General features: G+C 42.2%; 1 protein-coding gene across 1 annotated transcript in view; it reads left to right on the top strand.

The window, feature by feature from the left end:
- The window catches only part of UTP20 (UTP20 small subunit processome component), a 64,539-nt gene that overhangs the window by 36,528 nt on the left and 8,752 nt on the right, over nucleotides 1-19,259 (top strand). Inside the window, exons 32-54 of the mRNA XM_030463662.1 lie at nucleotides 38-125; nucleotides 1,388-1,531; nucleotides 2,158-2,208; nucleotides 2,300-2,452; nucleotides 3,038-3,193; nucleotides 3,573-3,713; nucleotides 4,585-4,722; nucleotides 6,402-6,541; nucleotides 7,036-7,115; nucleotides 7,940-8,229; nucleotides 8,730-8,869; nucleotides 9,353-9,509; nucleotides 10,210-10,308; nucleotides 10,898-11,065; nucleotides 11,718-11,884; nucleotides 12,816-12,957; nucleotides 13,242-13,358; nucleotides 14,233-14,403; nucleotides 15,190-15,318; nucleotides 15,823-15,933; nucleotides 16,616-16,695; nucleotides 17,422-17,491; nucleotides 18,506-18,688. Of these exons, the coding sequence (XP_030319522.1) occupies nucleotides 38-125; nucleotides 1,388-1,531; nucleotides 2,158-2,208; nucleotides 2,300-2,452; nucleotides 3,038-3,193; nucleotides 3,573-3,713; nucleotides 4,585-4,722; nucleotides 6,402-6,541; nucleotides 7,036-7,115; nucleotides 7,940-8,229; nucleotides 8,730-8,869; nucleotides 9,353-9,509; nucleotides 10,210-10,308; nucleotides 10,898-11,065; nucleotides 11,718-11,884; nucleotides 12,816-12,957; nucleotides 13,242-13,358; nucleotides 14,233-14,403; nucleotides 15,190-15,318; nucleotides 15,823-15,933; nucleotides 16,616-16,695; nucleotides 17,422-17,491; nucleotides 18,506-18,688 (3,115 nt within the window). The remainder of the gene's footprint in view (nucleotides 1-37; nucleotides 126-1,387; nucleotides 1,532-2,157; nucleotides 2,209-2,299; nucleotides 2,453-3,037; nucleotides 3,194-3,572; nucleotides 3,714-4,584; nucleotides 4,723-6,401; nucleotides 6,542-7,035; nucleotides 7,116-7,939; nucleotides 8,230-8,729; nucleotides 8,870-9,352; nucleotides 9,510-10,209; nucleotides 10,309-10,897; nucleotides 11,066-11,717; nucleotides 11,885-12,815; nucleotides 12,958-13,241; nucleotides 13,359-14,232; nucleotides 14,404-15,189; nucleotides 15,319-15,822; nucleotides 15,934-16,615; nucleotides 16,696-17,421; nucleotides 17,492-18,505; nucleotides 18,689-19,259) is intronic.

The raw sequence follows: 19,259 nt of genomic DNA on the forward strand, positions 1-19,259 counted from the left end.
GATATAAAATAGTAAATTACCTTGTCTCATTGTGCAGGATCAGCAAATTTATACAAGAGAAGAGTCAGAATTCAGTGCTTGTGAGCCTTCTCCTGCCTTTCCTTTATCAGAGTAACATGGAGCAGGTAGGTAGAAAGTACTTTACCCCCCTCTATTAAACATATGTTTTCTTTTTAATAGAATAGGTTTGTTTAAGGTACAGCTAAAACTTACTGATTACCTGCCATTTCTCATTACTATACTAGCCTGAAATCAAGCTTCATATATTTCTAGTCTGTGCAGCACGCTGTGCTACTCTGTGTTGATGTGTACATGTCACTAGATGCTTTGACTGATGCTATTCCCCCTTTTCATGGAGAATATCTGCAGAAGTTTTTGCACAGTTTTTACCTCCCTTTCAATCCATCTAAATCCTTGCAGTGTTTGAAATGAATGTTCTTCACTGTGGATTTTTTGCACCGTAAATCCAAAGCCATAGCATCTGGACAGCAACTTAAATACATATGGTTGAGTACATAATATATAGTGTGTAACAGGTAGTACAACAAAGGTCTGTTGCAAAATGAAAGGCAAACATTGTACAGTAATATTAACATGGTCCCACATTTCATGCTTCTATTCTCTTCTTCCAGTCTTAAGTGTACCTGTGAGTACAGAAGTTTGTCTTGGAACTGAAACTTCCTTAAAGTGTTAAATTCCTCACAATGCAAAGCATATGTGCTGCAGCTGAATGAAGCAGAGCTTTAAGGGTATTGGTACACTATTTTGTTAGGGTTTTCCTCTCTGCATAACTTTGTTTTCAGAAGTTTAGTACCATCTACAATGAATGAATCTATTGGTTATTCAGCTTGATTGCTTGAATCCTTGAATCAAAGTTTGGGTCTTGTTTTTCTTTAAAAATATGTGGTTGCTCAATGAGAGATTTCAAGTTTGGAGAAAGAACTGCTGGGCAGCAACCTGTAGCTTCTGCTTTGCAGGTGGTTATTTAACTGTTCATAGAGGGCATATATGATTTCTGTCCAGAAAGATTGTACAAGTATACTGTGCTGTTAATTTTTGTTTCACAGTGTAAAGACTACTTTTTAGAGTTCCATAGTTCTCCTCACCCTTGAATCCTTTGAGGAAAGAAAAAAAGAAGTCTCCATCTTGATGGCATTCCTCTCTAACACTGTGCTTTTTTCTACTTGGAAGGTTGCAAGTGCTTCTGAGAAATCTGAGTATTGCATTTACTGTCATCTCCTAATTCTTTGTTCTCTTTCAATATCTGTCATCCGAGTAAAGTGCAGCAAAATGGTTAAGTTCACTCTGTATATTGAAATATTTCCTAAGGAAATGAAATAATCTTACAATGTTTCAGTATTTATTGGCAGCTATCTCTTTTTTTCAGGGTACAGAGATTGACATTCTGGAGACTGTGCAGAACTTGCTGAGGCATTGCTCAGACCCTACAAGCTTTCTCAAACCACTGGCAAAGCTTTTTTCTGTCATCCAGAACAAACTGTCTCGACATAAATTATGCTTGGTATTTCAGGTATGGCATTTTTACATGTCTTTTTGTGCTGTTTTTACTTGTTCTAAGAGATCCAGAAAAAAAAAACCCAACAACTCAATTCATCTCTGTTGTATATGAGCTTAAAAACCTTTAAAATCTATGTTAAGGGAATGTAACAAAATTGCATATGATAGAAACTGATGAGCTAAGACTTGTAAAAGTTTTGGCTAACAGTCTGATTGATATGGGCATCACCAGGGTTCTTTTGTGTAAGAGAAGCCAAATAAAGAACTCTTCATCTGTAGTAAATCCTGTTTCTTTATGAAATAAGAATTATTTTCAGCATCCTGAAGATTGGTTTTATTTGTATTCTTCTCTCACAGATTTATAGCAATCAGTTTGGTTTGTACTTCTTCGAAGTGACTTGCATAATCTTTTTATCATCAAGAAAACCAAGGAAACACTCAGTTTAAGATAGTTTGAAGCTTAGGAACGTATAACGCACAGCTTTCAATTAGTGCAAAATTATCGCAGAATGGCTCCTGTTAAGCTTCTAACAAGAATAAAATTGATTCTGTTGCTTTCTTTACATTTTGTCCAAAGTGGTGAAGTCTGGAGTTGTCCAAATTTTTAACAAAGCTGTTTTCTCTTATGTTCTGTTTCAGACGTTATCTGATTTGGACAGTGGATTGAAGTATATTACTGACGTTGTTAAGGTATGCAGAGTTTCTTTGCTTACTTTTACCCCCAGCATTGTATTCTCATGTTTCTGGCCTTCTCCATGAACAACTTGTTGCTCTTTCTCAGCTGAATGCCTTTGATCAGCGGCATCTCGATGACATCGACTTCGATGTGCGTCTGTCAGCATTCCAATCCATCACAGCCTACATCAAAGAAATGCAGGCAGTGGATATCAACTTCCTGATCCCCGTTATGCACAACTGCTTCTATACCATCCAGGTTGGCTCAGTGTTCCTTCTCTTGCTTTGTGCACCATGATGAATCTTAACTTGCAAATTATTTCCACTGGCTGTTTTGGTTTCGGGTTTTTTTGACACTGCAAAATATTCAGGGAGCATATTTTAGTCTTCCTACAAACACTCTTTTTTGATTTTTTTTTTTTTTTTTTTTTTTTTTTTTTTTTTTTTTGTCCACTTGCCTTTTCATCTGTGTGTCCAGAAGGGCAAACACAGTACAGCAAGACAGGTCCCCCAAGCACAGTGCACCTTTTCATCAGTAAGCCCTGGAACTGTTTGATCAATCTGTGCTGTAGAAAAGCCATGTTACAGTCTTGAAAGGCTGCTGCTTTCTGTTGCTACTTGTTCTGGTTGTGTGGGCCTGCTGGTAAATCTAAAAGCATTTTTCCTTTTTGGAAGGGTGACTATTAATTCAAGGTTAGAAAACTTCTACAGGAAGGGTCTCAAGTTATTTGATCTCTACAGGCTTTTTTTATGTTGTGTCCAGTGGTACTGTGCAGTCCAGTCTTTTGGGGGAAAAATGGTGTCATATGCAGACTCACATGGTACAATTTCTTGCTCCTCTCAGCTAGGGGATATGGCACTTAGTGACAACGCAAGCCTTTGCTTGACCAGTTTTATCCACCGACTGGCAGAAATTGAACACACAGAAGATGACTACAAAGAGCTAATCCAGCACACTCTCCTGGAGTCTGTGAGAAGGGGGCTGAAGAGTAAGACTGAGGTGAGGCACTGCCATCTACTTACACATCTCCAGCTGTCTTGAGGATGTTAGGGAATATGAGAGTTCTGATAGATTGGGATAGGAAATGCAGATACTCACTGTAATCAAACTTACCCTTCATTTGAAATCTTAAAAAATCTTAAGTTACAGCACTCCACTGCCTTGTGCTTCTTGACCATTATTCAGCTTTTCTCAGCTGTAGCTTGTTCTTTGAAAGGGAAACTTAAATATATTTGCAGCCCAAAATACAGGTTAATTTACTATTACTGAAGAGTAGGATTAAGCCTGAAACACTCTGTAAATGACTGCACTGCTGTTCTGAGGAGTGTGTAGCAGCCTCTCTGAGGGGTATTTAACCTTTGCTGCTTGCTGTTTTCAGAGCATCCAACAGGACTATACATCATTGCTTTCTTGCCTCATTCAAACATTCCCTGCAAATCCTGAATTCCGGGATTTGGTCCAGTTGACCAACCGCCATGATCCTGACATGGACTTCTTTGAGAACATGAAACACATGCAGGTAAAAGGCAATAGGCATCCCCTAGTGCCTCTCTCCCACTGCCAAAGTAAAAGCATTTTACAAAGGGGAAATGTCTACCAGAGCATCTGTGTCATAAGATATTGTAGCAATGTTTGTTTTGTTGGTCTTTTTTTTAAAAAAAGGATGGGGGTATCATCAAATGGGTGATTTTCAATCATATTCTTGCTTCTGTGATTTAGCAGCACCTTTTTTTTACCTCTTCCTAGTTTAGCTAAAAATAATTGGCTTAATTTTAAATCATTGTTTGTGATCTTGGGTAGGCAACTCCACCTTAGAACCTGTGCATGATCCATTCCACAGTCAGCAACAGTGTCCTGGGGATCCCTCTGACATAGTCAGGGAACATGTCTCCTTGCTACTTACTGACTGGAGGCTCAACAACCTCTCTTCCTTCTCAGGCCTTTGTGATACAAATGTTTCACAAAGCCTGGTCTTCTCCTTTTCCTTGCAATATGAAAATGTTTCTCCTGCTTTCAGAGGTGCAAATGGAGAGAACCTTTGCTATATCTGCAGTTGTATGGAAACCCTACATTTTTTCCATGTAATTTTATCAGACCTTCTTACTTTGTATCAGTTGCCTCCCTTGTCTGATATCTGAACATAGCACAGTTCTATGTAAATGCACAGTAAAATTCTAATATAGTTGGAATATTTATTGCACCAAAAGTTTTACTGAAAGCACAGAGATTGAAGGGACGGGGCACAGCCTGTCCTTGGGAAATGACAGTAATATGCTTATGTTATTACTTAAAACTGAGGCATTTTCAGAACTGCTGAATGTATGTACTCCTTCGTGCTTGCTGTTACTCAGGGGCCACCTCATTCATTGTCTGTTTTATGTTTGGCTCAGATCCACAGGAGGGCACGAGCTCTGAGGAAACTGGCTAAGCATCTCACAGAAAAAAAGCTTATACTGTCTTCCAAATCCCTGCAGAACTACATCATGCCTTATGCTACTACTGCCATATTTAATGAAAAAATGCTTAAGGTAGGCTTATAAACTGAATGCATCCATTTGAATGTTTTCACCTTTCTTATGTACCGTTCTAAGACTAACTGCTTTAAAAGACTCAACTTTAAAACATGAGAGTGCTCTGCTTCTTTAGGTGGCAGAAAGGATTTGGAGGTGCAGATACAGTCTGGGCCTGATCTTATGACTGCCAAACCTGTCCTGTTTCTCAAAGATGGGTCACTTAACTGTTATGGGGTTGAGTTTTTAATGTTTGGGGTTTTTTTGTTTTGTTTTGTTTTTTACTTGGGGTTATATTTGTTTGCACTTTTTGTAATTGAGTTATTATTTTTCCCATCCTGCCTCCAAACTGCTCTCTTTCTGTTCAGCTGTGAGATTAGTCACTCTTTGGCACCAGAATTTGTGTGGTGGGGAGAACAGGCTGTGCATAGTATTTGAGGTGGGAATAAATACTGTTTTCTCTGGAGTTACGTGGGAACTGAAGGAATGGGCTGAAAACCTGTGAAATCATTAGTAGCTTTGTAATTGAAGTCTGAAGGTGACATTTAGTTAGTCACTTTCCATATATTTTATTCAAAACATATGCAGTGAAACTACTTGTAATGTCAATGTGGATAGACTTCCGTCTTGCAACCTGTAAAAGCAAGGTTTCACTCTTCTGCACAGTTCTCTGCATGCTATCAGGAGACCAGCAGAGCTGCCAGACCAAGCAAATGTCTAATTTGCTTCCTGTCAGAAGTATTTGTCTGATGCTGAAACAATTAGGCCTTAGGCACAGGACCCAGCACCTGCAGCCACACAGACTGTGCCCCTCAGCAGGGCAACTGCAGTCACTCTTATACCAATAGGAGAAAAAATGTGTTCATTGAAACCTTGGTGAAGAAGCAAACACATTTCACATCAGAAACGATGATAGAATCATAGAATGGTTTGGGTTGGAAGGCACCCTAAAGATCACCTAGTTCCACCCTCCCCACTAGACCAGGTTGCTCAAAGCTCCATCCAGCCTGACCTAGAACACTTCCAGGGATGAGGCATCCACAATCTCCCTGGGCAACCTGTGCCAGTGTCTCACCACCCTCGCACTGAAGAATTTCTTTCTAATCTCTTACATAAATCTTCTCTCTTCCAGTTTAAAACCACTACACCTTGTCCTATCACTACACACCATTATGAAAAGTCCCTCCCCAGCTTTCATGTAGTTCAGGTACTGAACAGCACTCCTTCTGGAGCCTTCTCCAGGCTGAAGAAGCCAAACTTTCTCACCCCATCCTCATAGAAGAGGTGCTCCAGTCCTCTGATTGTTTCTGTGGCCCTCATCTGTACTCACTCCAACAGCTCCATGTCCTTCCTGTGTTGGAGCCTTCAGAATTGGGCACAGTACTCCAGGATGTATATTACTAGTTTTATCAGCATACCCCAGCAGCCTGCCATGTGTCTGGTTAGATATCTTGAAGCCCAGAGATACAGTTACATGAGAAAAGTTGAATGTGTGCAGAAATATTTGCAGATCTACTTGGTGAGCTGTGATTTTATATTTTATCTGGTAATTGAGAGGAGATCTAAAAACTGAATACCAAGCACCCCCACTAGACAGACATTGCTTCTCCTGGCTCTTGCTGCTTTGAGTAAAGTATGCTTTAAACACATATTTGTCACGCATGCTAACAGCAACCATATTCCTATCTTTTGAGCAGCATGAAAACATGGTAACAGCCTCGGTTGAAGTTGTTGGAGCTGTCTGCCGACATCTCTCATGGTCAGCCTACTTGTACCACTTGAAGCATTTCATCCATGTCCTGCAAACAGGACAGATCAGTCCAAAGCTGGGAGTCAGGTAGGTACTGTGAGTGATGCTGTTCTAGGTATCGCTGAAGACTGCTGAGGCTAAATTCAGTGCCTTAAGGAGCATCATAAAGATATTAGCATCTTCCTTGGATAGGTCTCTCTGACTTTGAGATGGGCTTGTGCCAGTGGAAGTGGGCATGGCCTTGCAGCTCAATGTGTCTGACCTCTGATGGATTAACAAGTCATTGCTTTCTCACACTGTCTCACTTGAGAAGCAGTAGCAGCTTCTTCTGTCAGGCTGACCCTGCTCCTGGACAGACAGTACTATCTGTAAGGTTTGATCAGTGAGCTAGGTCACTGAATGTACTTTGGTAAAAAACAACCATTTTTTATTTCCTGGGTTATTTCAGGATAAACCTCCTTAAGCTGCACTGTCAGAGTCTGAAATTTTTAAAAAGCTCTTTCAAAGTTTTCTGCTGTGTAGGTCTATACAACTTGTCCTTTTTGGGTGGAGAGCTTATCTCTTTGTGTTTCCCTCTGCAGCTTGTTAGAGACGGTGCTGGAAGCCTTTCACTTTGACCACGAAACACTTGAAAAGCAGCTTGTGACTATTGAGAACCAAGGTGAGCTTTCTGCTCCAGATTGTAGATGTAGAAACACCATCTCTTGTTTGCTCAAAGTGCAGCTAATCAAAGTTTGGTGTTTTACTCTTGAGATCAGCTATTCACAGCTTTTTAAAATGTGTATATTGGAAAGCTAGTTCTGACTTACCTCCCTGGGAGCAATGCAGACTGTCCTGCTGTTGGCTGATAGAATGAGGCAAGGTAGGGGGAACCATCTCCACCTTACCTCTCTTTCTCAGGTCTCTGTAAGCCAAAACAACCCAGGCAGGTTTTATGCTAATCTGGAGTGTTCTCCAAGGTCCACACCCACCCACCCATTGCCATGTCTGAATTTTACTCTTGATGTTGGCTTCTCTCATTGTTATCCACAGTCTAACCAGGTGCTATACACCTTGTCTTTTGTCTTTGCTTCCCTCACTACTTCATGTGAAGTAGTTATACCGTTGGCTTCTTCACTGGTGTGGTTACCTGTGTTGCAGCCTTTGGGTTATTCTGAGGGAGGAGGAGGATATCTCACAGCTGTGCTTTTCAGTACCTCTTGCCTTGTGAAATTCTCACATGTAAGTGAATGGCATTTCTCTAAGGTTCAAGCACATTGACCTTTGCTAAGCTGTCTGTGGATGGCCAAAGAACTAGTCTAAGCCTAGTCCTAAGGGGTGGTTGTCTGGCATGCTCTCTAGCCAGTAACAGGACTCTGATGCTTAGTAAGTGTTTGCTGTTGTTGATGATGGGAAGGAGCTTTGTCCAGACCAAGAGTCTCTTTTAAGGGCTCAGTTTTTGTGGCTTCCTAATACTTAAATATGCTTTTGACAATTATGTGATAGAAGCTATTGCCATGGACCTTGCCCCTGTCGTGGAGGGTGAAGAAGCCATGGAGGTGGAACAGAGTGAAGGGGAAGAGGAGGTGGCTGACGAAAGCAAAGGGAAGAATCTCCCTGAGGAGCCAGCAGAACCTGAGCAAGCAGCTGAGACATCTGAAGATGCTGAACAAGCGGCCAAACCTGTTTCTTTCTTACCCCAAAATAAAGAGGAGCTGGAGAGCCTCATCAAACACATTCAAGAAACAGTTACTGTCAACATCTTACCTAAATTACACAGGTGTATTATTGCAAAGGTGAGGAGTTGGAATTGGAAAGGTGTTTTGCAAGCCTGTGCAGCTACTGTAAGGGTTGGAGTGCTACTTCAAAGAGCCCAGGGCAAATGCAGCACATTAGAAAAAAAAAATAGGCACAACTGGATAGAGACCACCTGGAAGCACAAAAGAGGCTCCATCCTCTTTGTTGTGCTGTGCAGATTACTGACAGACCTTCTGGTCATTGTGCAGGGTGACTTCACTTCCCTGCTGGGAACTGACTTAAGCCACACAAATGAAATGACTAATTTTGTGCAGCCTGTTGAAAAATTCTCAGCCACTTGCCAGCACCCAACTTAGCTTCTCTATTGAAAATGCAGGGATTCATCTCACCTGTGCTTTAGCTATAGTTGTCTGGGTTTTTCCTGTAGTCAACAGAGGACAGCAGCTTGCCTTGTTGGCTTCTTCTCTGGTTTTTTGAGAAAAGCTGGATTTGATTATGTGTACTAGAAGTGCATTGTGTCTTGTTCTGTTTTAAAAAGGTTAAAAGAGATGAGGAGCACAAGCTTGTTAAATCCAACGTTGTGAATGATGAAGAGGTGGTTCGTATTCCATTAGCTTTTGCAATGGTCAGGATGATGCAGTGTCTTCCCAAAGAAGTGATGGAAGCCAACCTGCCAAGGTAAATGCTGTCAGAGCTCCTTAAGTGATGTTCATTGTGCTGGGAATGAGTGCAGGCATCTTTCTCAAGCTATGGTTATGTACAAGACTAAACCCAAGAGGGGCAGTCCTTAAATACTTCTATTGAAAACTCAGTTTCCTAATGATATTCCCCTCTGTCTGCATTTGAATTGTGTAAAACCCTTTGAATATTTTAATTTTCAAAGTTCCTTTTGAAAGGAACTTGGCAGATCCTTAATTAGGAGCAGAACTGTGAAGCAAGTTGCAGAGGTAGTGGTGGCAGAGCTGGAGAGAAGATGGTAGTGACACAGACAATACCTTGAAGTACCATTGTACCTATGGTCCTGTGTGTGTATGAATATAAAGCTGTTTGTTTAAAGCTGGCTGTTAGTATAGCTCTGGCTGTAAAAGAAGCCTCCTTAGTTAGCAGTGTCATTAGTTCTGCTTTGTTTGAGGGTGAACTAATTTGTGTTTCTGTTTCCAGCATCCTGCTGAAAGTCTGCACGTTTCTGAGGAACAGATTTCAGGAAATTCGGGACATTGCCCGTAACACTCTCACTAAAATCATGGAAGTGTTGGGAGTGCACTACTTTCTGTACATCTTAAAAGAGATGCAGTCCACTCTTGTCCATGGGTACCAGGTAATGCTGAAATTCTTCCTCTTCTCTCTCTAGGTTTTTCCAGTGTGCTAGGGGGAGGATCTAAAGACAAATTGCTAGTGGAGTTGTTATGCAGTGGTGGAATAGCTTAATGTAATAAAGTAATGTAATAATGTAATAAATAATAACTCAATGCTACGGCTGGTGCCTGCAGCAGTCTTTGTTATGCCAAGTGTCAAAGGAATGTCTGTTACCCAAAAAACTTAGTCTAAGCAGGGAAGAAGGGAGGTTCTCTATCTTCCTAGGGAAGAGTTGAGGTTTGGAGGTGACAGAGGAAATTCTGGTTCCAACAATATTAGTGGGAATCTTTACAGTAAGTTCAGTAGAGCCGATCATCACCTGAGGTGAGTTGGCACAGACACTGAACAAACTGGATGTGGTGATGCTAATTGAAGTCTTGCTTCCTAGATGAGAAGCCAAGGCTCTGCCCGTTAATTTGTCTTTGTAAGAGGACATCCTTGCCCTCATGCCAGTGTGTGAAGGGACAGGGGTCTTCTTTTTGCTCATTGGTACATGGATTCTCATCCTTTCTGTGATTTTTTTTTTTTTCCCCCTACAATGAAAGCTGAAGTGCAGTGTGTGTCAGTTGTGACATTTCTGCTCTGGGAGTCTACCTATACATTATTATTAAAACTATCTGTGCAGTGGGTTGGAAACATGATCTCTTCTCTGTTTTTTCTAGCTCCATGTGCTGACTTTCACTGTGAACCTGTTACTGAAAGGCCTTGCTACCAGGCTCAGTGCTGGTGATTTGGACCCCTGCTTAGACATCTTGATTGAGGTAAAAACTACTCAAGATTAAAGGAAAGAGCATCATGGAGTGCCTGGGGGCAGGGCCTGGGTAGAGGAGTTTTTGTGTAGATTGTCTCAGACTTGATGGCAAAAGGGGCTGATTGTGAAGTGGGAAGGATGGAGACTGTTTACTACTGATGCATCAGCAGACCCCTTGTAGTGTAGTAGCAAAATATCTCTGGGCCTGTATCCTAAGAAGGAGTGGATTCAGGATTAGGAAACCCAACTTCTTCCCTGTACTCTGCAGTGCAGAACAAGTCAACAGCCATCTGGTCAATGTGCTCCATGAAGCCTGGGAGCCCAGCTGGCCACCCAAATGAGGTATATTTGGATGTCTTGGACTGCTGTTCCACTCCTTTTGTCACACCACCACAGAGATGTGTGAGAACTGCTTCCTCATCTCGTGTGTGCAAACTGGGGTGTTCTATGTTGACAAGGGAAAGATGTGACAGGATATGTGGGAAACCTGCAGAATGTTTTTTGTGAGTGGGGAAACGTAGTGTTGTTCTACTGCTACTGGAGGAATCTGGCTCTGCTTTTTGCTCTTCTCATTCACTTCTTTTGCCTGATTTTCAAAGATTTTCAACCAAGAGCTGTTTGGTAACATAGCGGAAGAGAAGGAAGTGAAGGGAATTGTCTCCAAGGTCATGGAAGCACGCAAGAACAAGAGTTATGATTCCTATGAAATTCTTGGAAAGTTCATAGGAAAGGGCCAGGTGACAAAACTTATTCTACCACTGAAAGAGGTAAGAAAAGTCAGACAGAGTCATTCTTAGCTCTGAGCACTCTCAATTTTGTGTTGGCTAGAAGAAGCTATAGGACTTCCAGGTGGCTATTATGACATTTCTTACAAAATTCCTCTTTGGCTTCCCATTTTTCTTTTACAAGGCAATATGCACCCCACTCCTAAGATAAGATGTTGCTATTGATGTCCAGGGCAGGAAACGGTGTCCTGGGAAGCTTCCCCCTGCTGTAGAGGAAACCTCCCACTTGAAGTTCTCCATGCCATCCCCCTCTGCTGACTCTTGTTGATGCCATTTATTCTGGAGTTCCAAAGTCCCACGAGGCTGCTCTGTGGTTTCATCTTTTGTTCATGAAGGAAATGTCTCCAAAATGTGTTCAGGCTCTGTCCCTGTGCAATAATGGCCTTTTCAGAGATGCTTTTTTTTTTTTAATAGAGTGCTGTAGAGACTGTTTTTAACAGTCTGAGAAGAGCCTGGAGATAAAGGGAGGGATGTTGGAACAGAGCTGATGCAATGGGATGCTTAATCATGTAGACAGCTGGGGACTTAAGACAGCAGATGGAATTGCTCTTTTTCTCATGATTTCTGAATGCAGATGGCAGGCAGATCATTGCCCTCCTGATGCCCTCTGACTGTCAGAGTTGTGCCTTTGCAGGTTCTGGAGAGCACCACAAGCTTGAAGATTGTCCGGAAAGTGCACGAGGCGCTGCGTCACATCATGGCAGGGCTGATCTTCAACTCAGACATGACTGCAGAATCCCTTCTCCTCCTCAGTCACGGTCTCATCAGTGAAAACTTGCCTCTGCTCACTGAAAAAGCCAAGTGAGTTCCAGGATGTTATCCAAGATGGTCTTTTATTGGTTGGGAGGTTTGCTTGCAGAAATGGCAGCTCTCAGATTCAACTGATCAAATGCATCAGGGTTTCCTTGCTTTTGTTTGCCTTTTGTTTTCAGTATAAGTGAATTATTTGGGCAAAGGGAAAGAACACATCTTGGAAATGGGAATAATCACTTCTTGAACTTGGGAGAGTCTGCTCTTGCAGGCTCTTAGGGCCTTCAGGAAGACTTCTTGACCATCTGGTAAACTGGTATATATATTTGGGTGTTTCAGTGAAAGGATGAGGGACAGTGTTTAGGAAGGAGCTACAAACTGGCATATAAAAGGTGTTTGAGGTCCTGAACATCTTCATGGGGTGAGGAAGAAGAGAAACTGTGGGCTATCACATTCTCACTTAAGTTAGTGCTGATGCAGAAATCAGGGAGAATCATCAGATTTTCTCTCCATCTTGTGGTTTAACTGCTCAGAGCTGGATCTGGATGTCTTACATTTCCTACATTACATAGGTGGGCTTACATCAGAGTCTGACCCCTGGATCATGTTATATAAGCCATTGGAAACAGGAGTAAGTATCAGTAAGTGAAGTGCAATGGACAGTTGTGGGAGGCATATTTACTTGAAGGAACTACCACAGTTTTATCTGTCCACTGAGAAGAAAAAAGCAGGGGTGTTACGCAAATCAGCATGCATTTGTTTTCTTTGTAATAGTGACATTGTTCTCAAATCTGAGGGTCTCACCTGTCATGCTTCTCTCAAGTTCATTTTATTTCATTGTATTCTGGCTGTGCTTTCCCATTGCTCCCTGCGTGGGTCACAGCTAAGCACAGCCCAGCTCTCATTGCCCCTAACAGCAAGCTTGTTGTGAGGAGGGTTAAAATGATGTGAATGTTTTCCTTTGCCATACACTGCTTTTCAGAAAAAAAGTTGACCCTCCTCCAGATCCTCGGCTGCAACCAGAGAGCTGCCTCCTGCTCCAACCCACCCCCACAAGAGGAGGGCAGAAAGCACATGTCAGCCGCAGGACTAACACCTATATCTTGGTTGATTCGGGGCTTCGGGTAAGGATTTCCTCAGATGCAAAACTTGGCAATCAAAATTTTTCTTAAGAGTGTTCAGAGGAAGATATTCTGGATATATCGTGTTACCAACACAGCCACTGGCCTTGACTTTATTTTAAATGTGGGAACTCCAGTGGTGCCTTGTAGAGAGCTACAGAAAGTACTCAGCTTTTTGCAAATGTTTGAATGGGATATAAGTTCTGCTGTAACATTAAAGAACATTATTTGGCTTATTTGAGTCCCAGCTTGACTTTGAGATGAATGTCCTATGCTTTCTATGCCAGCTGCTACACATGAGCCTGAGGAGATCCAAAGTAAATTCTTCTGAGGAGCATGCTTTGGAAATGTTAGACCCTTTTGTTCAACTGCTTATAGACTGCCTGAAGTCCATGGATGTCAAGGTACAGTTCTGAGCTGCTGACCATGTTCTGTCTGTTCCTCAAAGAAGGGTCCTGCCCCTAATTGTCACCTTACAGTTCATCTGCAAGAGAAGATAAAGTCACCCAGTTTTCAAATCTGATTTCATAGGTGTGCAATTTAAGTTGTCTGAGGTTGTGGTATCCAAAGAAGGAAGGATTTGGACCAGATGATCCTTGAGGTCTCTTCCATCTTGACATTGTATTATTTATTCTGTGATTTTGAGTCATGGAAGACTGAATGCTTTGCTCTTGGTTCTGTAGGTTCATATATGGACAGGTTTCCTGGACCATGTTCATACAAGGACTTTACAGACTTTGTAGGCTGTCGTTGAGGAGGTTAATGAGATCCTGTGGCAGCTGAGAGCAGAGTTGTCACAACTGTGGTTTCTTTTAATCCAGCTATAGTCCCAGAACCATAGACAGCCTCCTTTTTGGGAAGTTTTGGGATTGAGTGGGCCTAGTATCTGTGAAAACTTGAGTTTTCTGGGACTGCAAGGCATATCTCGTATGTTATCAGATGCCTGGAGCAGGGCTTTCTGGTCACCTGAGGTTTTGGCAGAGCAACTTATATGCCTTGAAGGCACCTGCTTCAGGAGTTCTTGTCATCTGCTGAAATTAGCACTCTGTGTCTGTACCTAGTAAATTAAAAGTTAGAGAATTATTAGGGAGTGGCAGATAGTGTTTTTGGAACTGAGAAAGCCTTTGTATTACATATGAATGGTTTGAAAGAGATTGATCTTGTTAGCTAATCCTCTTTTACCACAGTTCCAGATAGCCTGACCATGTCTGTACCAGTGAGAACTGTTCTGTCAGTGGCATTGTACCCACTGCTGTCCTTTGTCTCTTTTTTTTACAGGTGATAACTGGTGCTCTGCAGTCCTTGGTCTGGATTTTAAAGTTCCCGTTGCCTTCTGTTAGTACAAATCTGGAGACACTGATCAAGCAACTTTTCCTCTTGCTGAAAGAATTTGCCAAGACAGGAATAGCCAAAGGACAGAATTTCCACCTGGTTGTGAGCTGTTTCAAAGTAAGTCTAACCCAGCTCTGCTCTTTCCTACTTCAGGATTAACTTTGTAGAATGAGACTCTTCAAAAGGCAGATACCTCCTGCAGCTGCCCCTGGAGAGGCATTCCAGGGATCACAAGGTAGCAAGGGAGATGTGGCCTTGCTGATTCTTTCTCAAGTGAAAACTTAAAGAAGGTTGCCCCCCAAAAATGTGAGGCTATGATCTGAAGAAGTGTTTTTATAGAAGCATATTTTCCTTCTTTTCTCCATGTAATAGTATCTTGTTAGTTCCCTGTGTTATGAGAGGCATCAGTTTTGTACTTGAATAGATTGCTTTTAACATATTTAATTGGAGTAAACTCTTGCAGCTGAAGTGAAACAAGAGAAGGGAACAATGAACAATAGTAATAACTACTCTCTTGGTGTGCTGTGTCTTCTGTTGATGTTATCTAACTGCATTGCTGAATTAATTACAGCCTCATGATCATAAGGGAAAGCTACACTTTGAATGAAAACATACTGAATACCAGTTCCAGAAGAATTTTACTCTCTTCCTGGCTGTGGTTACCTCATGGTTCATGTCTGTGAGCATCCCTACTCATTTCAAGGCCTAATCTGAATGCGTGTAATTGCGTTCAGTTTTTGTCTCAGAATTGCCAGATGGGAGCAAAATGTGATGAGTACAGTGTTAGCTGCATGTTTCAGAGCAGCAGTTTGTACCTAAGTGGTATCAACAAGCAGCCTTTGGTGTGGGCATATGTTTTATGGCACAACACAGGTATTGACAATGTGCAATTTGATTTTGTAGTGCGTCACGATGCTTGTGAAGAATGCAAAGAGTCAGATAACAACCAAACAGCTCCAAGTGTTGCTTGGCTTTGCTGAAGAAGACATTTATGATTCGTCACGCCAAGCCACTGCCTTTGGCCTCCTCAAGGTATTTCTGTGCATCAGGTTTCTGGGTTTTGTGAGCCACTGAGCTGGCAGTGATTCTGCCTCTTGCCAAAAGGCTTGTAGGGTCTTATGTTGGGAACAGGCCACAGATGCTGCTAATGCTGTTCATTAGGGGGGGCTAGGGATAAGCATCAAAGCTTTCCTGTCTGACTTGTAGTATCTGTTTAAAATTGTTTGGGAAGCTGTGTTGTACACCTGGATATGGGGATGTATTTGAGTCAGAGGGTGTTTTTGCTAAAGAATCAACATCCTTGATCATTAGACCAGGTATTCTGTGCCCTCCAAAAGAAAACAGATATGGCTGTGTAAGTCACCTTTTTTTCATCTTTTTCTATTAAAAAAAAAAAAATAAGTTATTCTGGCTATGTTTCAAGACGTGAAAAAGTCAGTGTTAATGTACTGCCTGAGACCAGTGTATTGCCAGGCATTGCATCTCGGACCACGCAAGCAAAATGAAATGACTTCAGCTGTGCTTTCACTTTTTTAGGCTATTTTATCCAGGAAGCTGATTGTCCCTGAAATTGATGATGTGCTGCAGAAGGTTGCCCAGCTGGCCATCACGGGTCAGAGTGAGCCAGTGCGAGTCCAGTGCAGGCAGGTCAGTAGAATGGAAAGTCTCTCATCTTATTTAGGTTCTATCAGTCTAACATGATAAAGGACTTAGTGTGGCCATGCCAGCTCTCATAGACATGTGCCTTAGCTCTCTGATGAGCCCCTAACCCTTGTGTAACTAAAAGCCTTGCCCTTTTCTGAATCTCAGCAGAAGAGAATTTGCCACAAATCCATTATTCCTTCCTATGACTTCCTCCTCATTTCCAAGCTAAAAGCAACCACAAGACAGAATTGACTGCTTCATTTCAAACACTAGGATAGGGATGCATTACAAAATTTTGCATTTCCACAGTTACAGGGTGAATTTTGAAGGATCCAGAATCTCTGTTAACAGAAGCCTGCAGAATTCAGAGTAATACACTACAGACTGATCTGGCAGTCATCAAACGCCTGCAGATCCTGTTCCAGACATGGAGCGTGAGAGTAGTTGTTGGACCCTTGTGTAATAGGAACTTAAATATGCAGGAGAAAAGGATGCTCCATCACAGAATTCCCAGAAAGTTAGGGGTTGCAAGGGACTTAAAAATATCATCTAGTACAACTCTTCTGCCAAAGCAGGGTCACTGACACCATTTTCTTCGTAACTTGTTTAGAGGCTTTCATGAGTGCTTCTTGTAACTCCTCTCTGTGTTGTTGTTTGCTTTTTTTTTTTTCTTTTTAATTTCCAGATTTACTTAAAATATATTGTGGACTACCCCCTTGGTGACAAGCTGAAACCCAATTTGGATTTCATACTGGCACAACTGGAGTGAGTTTATATTCTTGACACCTGTGTCAGAAAAGAACCTCCTTGCTTGAATGAGACTTTAGTAGCCACCTACCGGGCTGTACATGAGGAGGGGAGGGTGTGGCATGAGTCTTGATTTTCTTACCTCTGAAACAGTTTCCTTTTTCAGAGATGGGCTTTTAGAGAAAGCAAGCCCATCTCTCTTCTGTGTTTCACTGCTGGTTCTTTATCTCTTTGTGAGCAAAGATATTGTTGTTTGCTTAGTGGTTAGCCAGCTCCACTGGTTGGGAACCAGGTGAGCTGGAAAATCCAGTAACAATGAGGGAAGTTGGACTGATATGACTGTTGTCCTGTCCCAGTGGTCTTAGCTGCAGTTGCAGGCACAGTTGAAATCAACAGCATTGATTCAGCAGGAGCAGTGTGCCTGAAATATCCTTCTGAGCATGAGCCCTCCTTTGCTCAAGGTATCAGTAGTTTACCATGTTCCCCAGCACCATAGCACAAGTGTGGCTGTGCTGGCTTGACTTGCCTGGCACCCTGTCTTGCCTGTTTGTCTCTCTCTGCCCATTTTCTGGGAACTGGAACCAGTGAACTCCATGTTTCTCTTCTCCCCAGTACCAGACTAGACCTGGTAGCTGTTGTAGGAAGTTCCTTGACAATGTGTTTCTGGCATTGGCCATTCTTGTAAATTGTTAGAAGCTTTCTAGACTGTTAACCCAGCCCTAACCATTAACCATTTCCTCACAGGTATGAGTATGAAACTGGAAGGGAATCTGCACTAGAGATGATTGCCTACCTTCTTGACATGTTCCCACAGGTAAGAAGCACCCCTTTGGTGTTCCAAGTACCCAGCAGTTTCTGTGCAATAACAGTATTTTCAGAGCAGTTTATTTTGGGAGCAGTTGGTAGTTCCTGTTATCTCTTAGCATGAAAAGAACATTCATTTATCTGCAAAGAACCTGGCTTTGCCCCAAAAGAGAAATGACATTCTGGAAAGTCTGCACTGCTTTTTTATCTAATGTGCTCCCTCTGCAAGTAAAATAAAGCTGTGTAAGCTGGAGTTTGGATAAACCTGATGGTGATTTATGCCAGGAAGAAACACAATCAGTTTAAGAAATAGGGTGTGAACGGGAAGTGAAGTATAGAGTTTTCTCATTTTGGTTTTTTTTTTTTAACATCCATGAGGGTTTTTGTTGACTGATTTGGTGTGTGAGATACCATGTGTGGTTTGTTGACCTGCCTGGTGAGAAATGGCTTCTTATTGGGGTGGATCAAAATGAAAGCTAAAAAATAACCATGCGAGTTATCATATGCAAAATACTAATCTGCCTTTGAGCTCTGCAGCTGGAGCTTGACTGAGCATTCTGGAGACTGAGACAAGTGCAATCAGGCAAGAATTTGGGAGGAAGGAAGAGAAATTCTGCTCAGTAAGCTGTGCTTCATCACTGCCTGATTAGATTTAGTATCTCAACTTGGTCCCTGGCAACTCTGTAAAGTAACAAAGAGCTGCTATCTCTCAGGGAAGGACCTTTGGGCTGACTGATGCAGTGCTGGGGGAGTTCATCCTGTTCCAGTGAGAGCTGAGCATGAAAATGCCCTTGAAGGTTTGACACCCACATTGCTGTCCCAGGGACAGCAGGTCAGAGTCAGAGCAGGGCTGGGGCTGCTGTGTATTCCCTGGATCATCCTTTCAGTTTACCTGCCTTAACATGGACCCCACTCAGGGCTGACATTGTTCCTATATACTGTGCAACAAATGTCCCTCTTTTCCCTTTCAAATGCTGGAAGCTCCTTGGAGAATGGCAGTTGACTAATGCTTGTTTCTTTCTAGGATCTCCTCCACAAATACTGTGGCCTGTTTTTTCTCTCTCTCTGTATGATGATGATAAATGATGACTCTGCCAAATGCAAGAAGATGGCGGCCTTGACGTGTAAATCTCTGCTCAGTAAAATAAACAAAGAAAACCAAGATCTGATGTTTTCACTGGTTACAGAGTGGTTCCATAGCAAGAAGGTATTCTTTTGTCTTTTCAGTGAAAAGGCTGGGACTCAAGGGGAGGGGGGGGGCCCGCTGGGTAAGTGTAAGGCAAGTGGAGAGATTGTTCATATCAGGTCTAGTGGATTGGTGGGTTCAGTTGTGCCTGACTTAGTAGTTTTAGGAAAGAAGTATGAGTAAGATTCAGCTCAGCACCATAGCTCTTGCTTATAAGAAGAGGAAGAAATGATACAGCTTCATATAGCTGCACAGATGTAGGGAATTGCTGCTGCTGTAGATCAGCCTCCAGACTTCTTAGCTGCATTGCCTTGCTTTCTGACAGTCCCTCCTTTGGGTCAAGTATTTCACCACGTGTAGACTTTGCCCTGTTTAAAGGTTTGAGCAAATTCCTTAAAGCTCTTCTGATCCCAGTAATTGGCTTTTCATGCTGTCATTAGGTCAGATTTACTTCAGTGTGTTGCCAGCAGCTGGAGGGTGGCAAACCTAGCCTTACAGACTTCTCACTTTCATCTGGGTGTTTATTTATTCTCAAACAGGACTCAGGTTCAGTCCCTCTGTACTAGAGGAGTAAGTGTTCTTCAGTAGTTCA

The sequence above is a fragment of the Calypte anna genome, chromosome 1 (assembly GCF_003957555.1).
Source record: "Calypte anna isolate BGI_N300 chromosome 1, bCalAnn1_v1.p, whole genome shotgun sequence".
Lineage (NCBI taxonomy): Eukaryota > Metazoa > Chordata > Aves > Apodiformes > Trochilidae > Calypte > Calypte anna.